The 10,895-nt window shown below is 36.9% G+C and overlaps 2 protein-coding genes across 3 annotated transcripts; both read left to right on the top strand.

Moving 5' to 3' along the window:
- Nucleotides 1-1,012: 1,012 nt before the first annotated feature.
- On the top strand, nucleotides 1,013-5,097 carry LOC100786246 (uncharacterized). 2 transcript variants are annotated; one of them, XM_003549417.4, is made up of 6 exons: nucleotides 1,013-1,785; nucleotides 2,222-2,336; nucleotides 2,513-3,160; nucleotides 3,240-3,357; nucleotides 4,266-4,317; nucleotides 4,815-5,097. In XM_003549417.4, the coding sequence occupies exons 1-5, from the start codon at nucleotides 1,703-1,705 to the stop codon at nucleotides 4,289-4,291; spliced, it is 990 nt and encodes a 329-aa protein (XP_003549465.1). In that variant the 5' UTR covers nucleotides 1,013-1,702; the 3' UTR covers nucleotides 4,292-4,317; nucleotides 4,815-5,097. The 2 variants fall into 2 exon arrangements, with proteins under 2 accessions (XP_003549465.1, XP_040867316.1); XM_041011382.1 differs by lacking the exon at nucleotides 1,013-1,785 and adding an exon at nucleotides 1,995-2,128.
- Nucleotides 5,098-6,675: 1,578 nt separating this feature from the next.
- LOC100781636 (uncharacterized) lies at nucleotides 6,676-9,001 on the top strand. The gene has a single exon (XM_003549408.4). It carries the CDS (start codon nucleotides 6,964-6,966, stop codon nucleotides 8,854-8,856), a length of 1,893 nt encoding a protein of 630 aa, XP_003549456.1. The 5' UTR covers nucleotides 6,676-6,963; the 3' UTR covers nucleotides 8,857-9,001.
- Nucleotides 9,002-10,895: the final 1,894 nt, after the last annotated feature.

Raw genomic sequence — 10,895 nt, 5'->3', positions numbered from 1 at the left:
GAAACAAAATCCATTAACAGTTATTTCTATCATATAGTAAATATTTTCAATCAGAATTATTTTTGTTTAAGGTACTTATACGAGTTTTTACTTATTAAAAAAATGCTTCAAAATAAAAGTTAAAAAATAGAGAAAAAAAAAACAGAAAATCATTGTTGTTGTTTTTTTCTCCACTGAATTTTTGAGTTATCCAAACTATTATATGACTTATTCTTAATTTAACTAACCAAACCTCACGGTTGATTTGATTCTAAAAACTTTCCTTTATTTTTTTATCATAATAAATGTATAAAATATTTATCGATAATCTCAGTCAAAAAATCTGATTAATTATTTTTATTGAGGTCTTTTCTAGTTACGTTTTTTTATCCATACTTAATTAAGAAATCCGAACTCTATTTTATTAAGACCAATGCCATGTTAATATATCATTTACTTCTTGTAATATGCAATACACTCAATAATCAATAAATACGCTTTTTTTAAGGAATAATTGAAATGCATTGGTAATATTTTTTTACGGTGTATTGGTAACATTAAATATTGCATGTATGAATAATTACATTGATTTTATAAAAGAAATTTAAAAAATTGACCACTAAAATAGGATTAAAAGAAGTGTGTCAAAAAATGAGTTAGTAACACACTAACACCTTTCTTTTTATTATTTTCATTCAATGCTGCTTGTAATTTTCTCTCTTTTAAATAGGATAACATATCCACTTTTCAAAAGTCCCAATACAAACAATCTTTTATTAAATGAGTTTTTATTTTTTAAAATTGAAAAAAAAAAAAAGCCCGAAACAAATTCTTGTTTCTGACCACCAAAAAACTGAAACAAAAGAACAAGTTTGGTAAGTGAAGTGTGACTAGGATGCATTTTAGGTACGAACTCTATTCTATCCTCTTTTACATTTTGTCCCAAGGGGAAAAGGAAAACAGTTTCTTTTATCACTAGTGACATAATTAATGGCATTATTAAACCAGCCAAATGATCAGCCCAAAGTGACCAATGGAAAGAATATTTTCCATATCACAGACTTTAGAAAATAAAATAATATAAAAACATAGCAGTAATTAAAAGATGGGCCCCAAGAAAAGAATAGAAAGAAATGGCTGGGTAAACCAATGAGGATGAGGCAACAGCCATAAACGCACTGGCCTAGTATTTGTCCTTTTCTTTCTCTAACCGCCGACACCTCTCTCCTCCTCCTCCTCTGCCATCATTCTTCCTCCATCCCTCTATGGACTTCCATAGAAACCCCCAAAACACCATCCAATAAAAACCCTCCACGTCACACTCCAGCTTTGCCACGTGTGAGAGTGGCACACGTGGCGGATAACCTTTAGTGGAAAGCATAAAAGCATTGTAGAAGTTGCAACACCTGACCATAACCAAACCGAAAAAAGAGAAACTGGTTGAGCCCGGAAAAAACAATAACAAAACAAAACGTGGAGGATAAAAAAGAGAGAAGGATCGCTTAAACGTCTCTCTCTTTCTTTGAAGGCTTCTTTCCCTCTCTTCGTCCCTTGCTCTGTGTCGCCGTAACACAAAAAGGGAAGAGAGAGAAAGAACCACCCCACCCAACAACAGCTTTTGTTCTTCACAAGACATAGCTTCGTGTGTGTGTTTCTTTTCTTCCTTCCAGCTTGGAAAGACTGAAGTCTCTGTCTTTTTCAGGTTTTGGGGGTGTTGTTGAAGATGTTGGTAGCTAATAGCTTTGATCTATGGCGAAAGGACGGTTTTTTCTCTGCGGCAGAAGAGGTGCAGGAATCAGCTGATATGTACGTTCCCCGTTTCGTCTCTTTGATTCACGGTTCCTGTTTTGGACCCCTTTCAGTTGTTCTTGATTGGTTTAATTTAATCACAAGATTAGGTGAATTTCATGTTAAAGTATGCATCTTGGGGATTGGGGTGATGCTGGGTATGTGTCGATTGTTTTGGTTCTGGTGTGTTGCTTTTCCTATTGCTAAGTTAACATTTTATTTGATCTTATTATGCATGTAAATGATATGCATGCCAACTTACAGTAGACTGCCATCTTATATCTGGGTTCAAAATGAATGAAGCTATTTGGATGATCTGTGCACTGCCATGTCCTTTGTTGAGTTATTCCTGATTTAGGAGGTAGCTTGGTCATGTATTGAATGCACTATAGTGTATAAGTATATTGGGCTGTCGTATCTGTCTTACATACGTTTCATGTTTCTTTTTATCCAGAATGGAATCTGCATACAGGGCATGGTTGAGAGAGAAGAGAGAAAGGTCAACTCCTGAGGAATTAAATGAACTATGCAGAGAGCTGCAAACTGCTTTAGGTACCGCAAAATGGCAGGTATGTCAATATATTGCTTTTCTTATAAGCTAATATCAAATTCCTCTTCCTCTCTATCCTCCATATATATATATATATATATATATATATATATATATATATATATATATGCAACAAAAATCTTAAGTTTTCAAAGATAAAATGTTCCTTAGTGTGTTTTGAACATGCTGAAACAGTTGGAAGAATTTGATAAAGCCGTCAGGCTAAGCTACCGACATCACGGTGATGACAATACATCCACTAGGCATAGGCAGTTTATTTCTGCCATTGAAAGCCAAATTACCCAGGTTGAAGCAGCACTGAGGGAATCTTACATTGAGGAAGGTAAGCAACCACTTCGGTGGGTAAACCTTGATGAAGAAGAGCGAGATGATCTGGCTGCCTTTCTATCTGGAACTTGTCAGACCACACAAAGCACTAACGATGACTGCATGGAGGTGAAACAAGCCAAGAAAGAAGATAAGATTGTAGATATAAACACTTTCCGCAACCGGGATATATCTGCTAGTGAAAAGTCTTCTAAGGATGTCATTTCTGTTAACAAGGATACAGATTATGTGATAGAAATAAAAGCAGATGCTGTTTCTAGAAGTAATGATGATGTAGTTTCTCAAACAGATCGAACAACTAGTACAAGGAAAACATGGAGTCCACCTAATTATGGTGCTTTAAAAATTGTAATTGCTGATGAAGATGAGCAGAGAGATAAACCTACACGGACTGTTGATGCCACCCCTAAAGAAAAAGGATTCAGAAATCTATTTTGGAAACAAAAGTTTGAAGAGTATCCTCAGGCCATGCGAGTAGTTCATATGTTCAATCAGGTTAGATGAATAAATTCATAAGGTAGGAACTTTTTCTCCTATTTTTCTTTGCTTACAATCAGTTTTTTGTACTCTGCAGCGTTTTGGGCGCATAGGTATATGCCAGAGCCAGAGGCAGTTTCAAAGTCCCTTGCACTTGCGATATGGCTGTTCTGTTCAAGTTACACTTGCTCTAATGTTGACCATTTTTCTCATTGGTAAGCTTTCAATTTCCTGCTGCTAAAGGATTCTTCCCACTGGGAATTCTGTCTATTTATTTTGTCTCCAATTTCTGCTTATTTAAGTTATACTACTTGTCTACTTCCATATGTTCCTGTTAACAAAGTTAATTTAATGGATGGGCATTTTTTCTAACTGGGTTGTGACTTGTGAGTAACATATTGGTTCAAAGATCTTGAAACTTGTTAGTTGTTTTCGTCTTTTTGATATGATGATTAATGAAAGATGCACAGATTTTGTTCAATAGTGAACAATTATTAATTTTTGTTAAAAATCATTGGTTGAGATTAAGATTGTTATTTTTCTATTTGTATGATTAATTTATTGGGGAAGAAAGAAACAGAATGAGGACTGAGGGTAATCACTATTCAGATAGAAAGCATGCCAAAATCTAGGGAAAGATCAAGCTAGTTATTAGTTTTCAGATCATGATGATGGTTCTCATAACTAGGAACTGTCAATAATTTGTTGCTGATTAGCTATCCTTCTCCCTTAGAAATCTGGTGAGGCACCCTCTTCTGCAAGTATCTTTTATGCACAATATCGAAATTACCAAATGTTTTTCATTATCTTGTTGACCATGCCGAAAAAAATTACAATAAATTATACCCTTACATTTTTGTTTTTTGGTTCAATGAGATTGTTGGGGTGTCACTTTGGCTTTGCTTTGAATTTTACTAATTGTATTTGGTGTAGTACAGTGAAACAAATTATTATTCTGTAAACTGTAACTCGATCATATCTTTAGATGTCTGGACAATTTTTGTTTCAACACAAGCTAGACTTTTGAATTTTATCTTTCAACATTTTAGTCTTTATCTGTTTTAGACCTTTCTGCCAGATAGAGCATTGCTAATTAAGGATATTTTCTTGCCTTTCTCTGTAGTTCCCTTTGTACTTTATTCAACTTGAGTTAAACGGCTGCTTCACGCAAAGAGGTATTTCTACAGCCTTATAACTTACGTTTTTGTATTCTGTAATGATTAAAATAATAAAACTGGAAATGTTGCAATTGCAAGTATTTTTGGGGTCTAAGTTAACAAGATGTTTCCTTTCTCCTTAAAACATGGTTCAAACAATGAAAGATTGCATTCTCTTTTTCTGCAGATGGTTTGTGGTGGTTTGTTTGGTTTTCTTGCTAGATAGTTTATTCACGAGTAGATTTGTCCACACGCAACTCATTGCAGATGCAAATAGTTTTCATCATCCCAAACATAGAATTCTTTTAATTCAAATCAAAATTTGACATGAATATTATTTTTAGCTGCTTATGGTCTGTGTACGTATCTGATTATTTATGTCTTCTTAGTTGAGATTTCTACTGAGTTAAAATTTTCAAGACTTTGGCTTTTCTTTGGAGGCATTAAATATATATTAATGTTATCTTTAATTGGCTGGTAGCAATATTATATCAATCAATGTTTGGCTTTTATAGGGCTTTACTTGTCTTGGTGTATCGACAAGGTCACTGATCATTTGAGATCTCAGCCACTGCCTTCAAGAATTGGTGGGAGAAGTTATAGCTAAAGGCACAGTGAGTGCCACCTTCTATTTTGTCGTTGTTGAGATTAAGATGAATTTACCTATGTGAGTGTGGATACAGATAGGATAACCAACCTCTTCGTCCTACAGGACACCTGTCTATTTTAGTTTCTCAGCTATTAAAATGTACATACATTCATCCAATATTTAATGCAAGTTCCGCTTTATTTGGTTGCCACACTATCTCTATCTGAATGTTACCTTTAGTTCAAAGTTAAATATGACAAGGTGGAGTGAGTGTATTATCTATCATGAACAAACACGTTTCTAACTTCTGGGTAAATTGTACTAGTTTTTTTATTTATATAATAGTAATAGGTTTCTAACTTCTGAAGGAACCAAGGCGTAAAGACAAAATAACTGTCGACGTTTGTTTATGATGACATTAATTTGTCAAAATGGAAACAGAAGAGTATTATTGGTTTGGTTTCACGGGATTGTTTGAGCTAATGCTTTTGAACACATATTAATTATCGTTTAACGAGTTTTGGACACTGGAATTAAACCAATGAAGAATATGAACATGAAATGTGTTCGTTCATAGACAAATAAAACATCATTCAAGAATAAACACAAGCACCTACTGAAAATGTAACCTACAGAGCAGGGTCGTATATTTCCCAACTGAAAATCTAGTCTGTCAAAATAAAATAAAAAAATATAGACTATATGGTGCTGAAACAAAAGCATTTTAGTTGGCAAAAAACTTGAGATAAGTTACATTAGTCTTCAAAAGATGAAAATTATCATTTTGTTTTTGTTTTTGAAAAATGAAAATATGGAAAAAAGGATTAAATTGATAAACATTTTTTAGAAAAAATAATATCTATCTTTCAAAGATTATGTGAATACTCCAAATCTTTTAGAAATCAAAATAACGTTTTAATGGAAACAAAACATATAGGGTTGGCATCCCCCACTTGAAAATCTTAGTACCTTTGGATAGAGAATTTTAACTGAGTAAAGTAATTTATCAGAGAGTTTTGATAGAGAATTTTAACTGAGTAAAATAATTTATCAGAAAATTTGACTTTCTGTAATTTAGAATTCATTGTTTGGATGCTTTTTATGAAGAATTTAAAATTTGGGAATTTTAAAACAGAATTTTAAACAACTAAAAATCTTTCAAGAAACACCATCCGAGCCCCTAAAAATCTTTCAAGAAACACCATCCGAGCCCCTAAAATATCGATCGAGTGTGAACATAGAGGAACACGTATAACTAGTACACCAATCATATCTTCTGTTTTTTTATTCATTTTTTTTTCATCCTCATAATTTTAATTTTTTTTATCCAAACACAAAATTTTGAAAATAAAAGAATTTCAATTAAATTACTTGAAATTCTTAAAATTTAAAATTTATGAGAATTTTAAATTTATTCGTCCAAACACACTGAAGTCAATTATCTTCCTTATTTATCAAATTCTCAACGCAATTGAAGAGCATGCCATTGCGCACTATTCGATAATGGATTCTCATATGCATATCTTTGACACCAATGATGTGATGTCAAATCATTTTTTTGAAAAGTAAGTAATGATATTTTTTATAAAATTAAAATTAAATAATTGAGGAAAAAACTAGATTAGAAAAATACGAAAATTAAGCATGATCAAGGTGAACAGATTCAAAATAAAACTTGCCAATACTATTATTTTCATTTTTTCACTGAAGCTGAAGCTAATTAGCTAACCTGTTATGGGCTCAGTCTCTGAAATGTTCGGCCCAATATAAAGGTTCGACCAAAAACCAAAAAAAAAAAGAGAACAAGGGAAAAAGAGGGAGAGGGAAAGGGGAGCATCGATGGCAGATTAAAGATTCCTGTAGCGAGTTCAATAATAAGTCCTCCACCACACTCAGATCTGCGAGTCTCTGTATTGTGTATACTGCTGCAAATTCGATGTTCAATTCCCAATTTCTATTTTCAAATTCTCAGAATTTCAACGGTTTAATTTTAAGTGTATGAGATCTGAGCAGAAATCATAATTTTCCATCGCACCGGAAGCCGGAACCCTAACCGAACCTGATCCCAATCTCCGATGTCTTGTTTAGCGCTTTCTCTGCAACCCGCAAATGGATCCGACATTCTCCTCCAGACGCGCGAGTGGTTCCCTCCCTCACGCGCCCTCGGCGCCCTCTCCGCCTTCCGCCACACGCGCCGCGCCTTCGCCTCCAACAAGCACTCGGCCCCTGACGACGCCTACGCCGCGGAATCCATCGGCGACGACCCCCTCGCTGCGTCCAGCGGCCAGGTCATCGTCGGCGTCGAGAGCCGCTACCGCGTCGTGTACCGCCTCGTGAACGGCATCTACGTCCTCGGCATCACCGTCGCCGACCACGACAACTCCGTGAACGTGTTCGAGTGCATCCACATCGTCAACCAGGCCGTGAGCGTTGTCGTCACGGCGTGCCGCGGCGTCGACGTCACGCCGGAGAAGCTCAGCCGCAAGTACGCAGAGATCTACATGGCCCTCGACATCGTCCTCCGCGGCGTTAGCAACATCCGCCTCGCCGCCATGCTCGCCACCATGCACGGCGAGAGCATCGCCAAGATGGTCCACTCTGCCATCGACACCGAGAACAAGATCCGCGGCGCCGAAACATGGCCCTCCGCGGAGGTGCATTCCCTCGAACACCAGGCCGGCATCGACGCCTTCACCACCGCGACCTTCGAATTGCCGCCGGAGACGCTCAAGGCCGGGGACGAGGTCGCCGCCAGCCTCGCCCCCGCTGCGCCGGAGCCTCAGGAGGAGCCGCAGCAGAAGCAGGATGAATCTCAGGTGGAAAAGGATCCTTTTGCCGCGAGTGATGCAATTAACAAACCACAAGAGCTTGTTGAAGGGTTCAAGAAAACAAAGGATCCTTCTAGTACTGATTTAACCTCAGCTTTGGAGGGGCTTGATGTGACCACATTGCCCCCTCCTGAGGCTACTCAATCCACGCAAATAAATGTGGAGGGTTTTGAAGGGAACTACGGCGGAGTTGAGTTTGGGCATGAACAAGCTTCTATTGGAGAAGCTTTTGAAGGTTTCAATGATGCTTGGGGTGGTGGACTTGATCCTTCTGAGTTTGTGGGTCCAACCAAGCCTAATAAGCCGCAAGGACTTGGTGGGGTTGAATTGTTGCAGACTGGGCCTGATGCTGCTCCTAAAGCAGCGGCTGAAAGTGGTGCCGGAACTCCGCTGGAGAATTTGTTGGTGAAGAAAACTGAGATGAGGGGTCCTGAGATGTATATCTCGGAGGAGATTAGTGCCGAGTTTAGAGAATCGTTGCTTACCAGGGTGGGATTGATGGGTGTTGTTTACCTCAGAACTTTGCCACCCAAAACTGCTGGTGATAAGGAAACTGAATTTTCGTTCCGAATTGAGGGAACAGAAGCTGTTAAAAGATTTGTTATACAAAGTTCGCGTGTTAGTAGCCTTGGTAATGGGATGTTTCATGTGAGGACTGCAGCCTCTGAGGAGCCGATACCCATTATGAAGTATAGTTTGGTTCCTAGTCTGACGCCTTTGCCTTTGAGGGTTCGACTTACAAAACGACATACTGGGAGTTTGCTTTCTGTGATGATACAATATGCTTCAAACCCTGATTTGCTAGTTCCCCTGCATGATATTACATTCACTCTGAAACTGCCTGTTGACCCTACACTGTTGAAGGTTTCTCCAAAAGCTGTGTTAAATAGGACTGAAAGAGAAATTAAATGGGTTGTGCCAGAGATTCCATTGAAGGGCTCTCCTGGCAGGTTGAGAGTACGGATGCCGGTAGATTCTAACGAAGATGATGAAGAAATTGAGGTGGTTGGTTATGTGAAATTTTCTGAGCGAGTAACTCAGTCATTGTCTGGAGTTTCTATACGACCTGCTTCAGATGGTAAGACAGACTTCTACGAGGTTAGTCACAGACTTGAGAGTGGGGTATACATGTGCGATTGATTTTGTAATCATAGTTGATTAATAGGGGTTGTACTTTTTCATTTTTTGGTCATGAGATTTATGGTTTGGTTGTGTTTATAGCATTCTTGGATATGGATCATGTACCTTGAACTCTGGAATTATCTGAAAATCTTTGTTTCTCTGTTGTTATGGCTGTGAATTTACATCAATGGATTGTATTTGGTCTTCACAAATCACAATACATTACTTGAAAGTACTTATTAATGCCTTATGAAGATATTAACAATAACTAGGAATTATGGATCCTTGAAAAGCTCGTTTGAAGTACTGTTGTTATTTGCTAGTATTAATCCGTGCTGCATTTAAATAGTTCTTTTGAATCAGTAATTCAGTATTCATGAGTATATACGGAAGACACAAATTAATGCTTTAATATGTAGTTGGATCAGGAAAAAAAATGTAGATTGGATCAGAGAAGTCTCAACTTTTTTATTCTGTGTCATTTTAGGTGAACACTAGGCAATAGATTACTAGAAAGTACTTGCTTCTCTATTTTCTTTCCTCTCATCCAAACATATCATGAAGTAAAATTTTCTATTAAAGGGAGCAAAGGCATTTTCCCCCTTGAATATTAGAAGGTTGAAGGTTAAGATCACTGAGTATTTTAAATTTAAATCATGGGTAAATATGCCTTACTTGCTCACTTTAGAGACAAGTTCACTTTAACAGAGTCTGGCCCATTAAATTTATTAGATGCCACAGTTGGTATGTTGTAGAACTAACTTAAAAATCAACTAGTTTTCTATTTATATTACTCATCCATGTCATTTTAGTCTCTAGAGCTCCTCAAGTCATGAGAATTGGAAGCTAACAATAATAGAGCATTATTTCCTATCATTTACATTTATAACGTGCTGCAAAGTAATATAGTGCTTCCTAATCTTTCTTTGTCCTGCATTACCTATCTCATTACTCATACAATGGTGTTCATATATGGTAGAAGTTGAAAGAGTTGTCAATAGCATGCTATAGTGGGGCGTAGCAGCCCCTGGCCACTATTTGCATTGCATAGTATTGCACTTCACTGTAGCACACAGCCAAAATAGTAGCATTTCATGGTGCTATCTATAGCACCACTATGCTGATGGTCTCCAAAATCCTGAGAATGACCTTCTATATTAATGTCGGAGGGGCATTTTATGGAGGTGATTGTTCATGTCTCATTCTCAGGGTTTTTTTTCAGTTTTCTCTTGTAAACTTGTTCTCTTATTGTCATCAATCTCTTTTTTCTGGGTTTTTGTCTCTCCACTCTTCATTTTTTTCTCTGTTTTCTGTTGTTGTTACTCTTCAGTGTTCTCTTTGTTCCATCAGTTTATGTTCTCTGTTTATTGTTTCTTTTGTCTTGAGTCGCCGAGGTCTTTTTCTTTGGCCGTCTATCTCCCAAAAACCCAAATCCTTTCACCCTTTTTTGTCTATCTCTTTGGTTAGTCATGGCATCCTTTGTTACTACTATTTACTTGTATGTTTGCATAGGAGCTACGACCTATAACTGTTTATTGTTAATTATGAAATGGCACCTTTTATATGTATTTGGTGTGAATTATATAAGCTTTATAAAAAAAATTCAAAATTAGCAATCGTCCTATCATAACATTTTTGGGGTTAGTCGCTCCGTGCCATTATCCTGGATTGATTACTATAACTGAATTACTGAAGAATATTTTTCCAAGTAGTATATATCTAATATCTATGGTTAGTTAGAATTACTCATTATTTTCAGAACTTGTGCATGTTTTCTGGCACCTCGGTTTTTGAAAATGTCAACCTGAGTTGGAACAAACCCTTTTCCCAAGTCTGTTCAATCAATGTATTAATCCTAATGTGTCTAAGCTCAAATTGTCATGTCTTCCTCAAATGAGGTTTCCATAGTATCATGCCCCATGTTGTTGGACGATCGATCTCCACACTTGGAAAAGATGGTGTTTTCAAAATAGCGTTTTATCAATATACTTTCCGTGGGTCCGTTATACGGAAGAAATGGAGGTCATAATGATCCTTTTTCAACAGCAGGAATTCTT

The sequence above is a fragment of the Glycine max genome, chromosome 17, assembly GCF_000004515.6.
Source record: "Glycine max cultivar Williams 82 chromosome 17, Glycine_max_v4.0, whole genome shotgun sequence".
NCBI lineage: Eukaryota > Viridiplantae > Streptophyta > Magnoliopsida > Fabales > Fabaceae > Glycine > Glycine max.
Note: the sequence above shows the minus strand (reverse complement) of the source record. Positions and strands in the feature narration are given on the sequence as shown.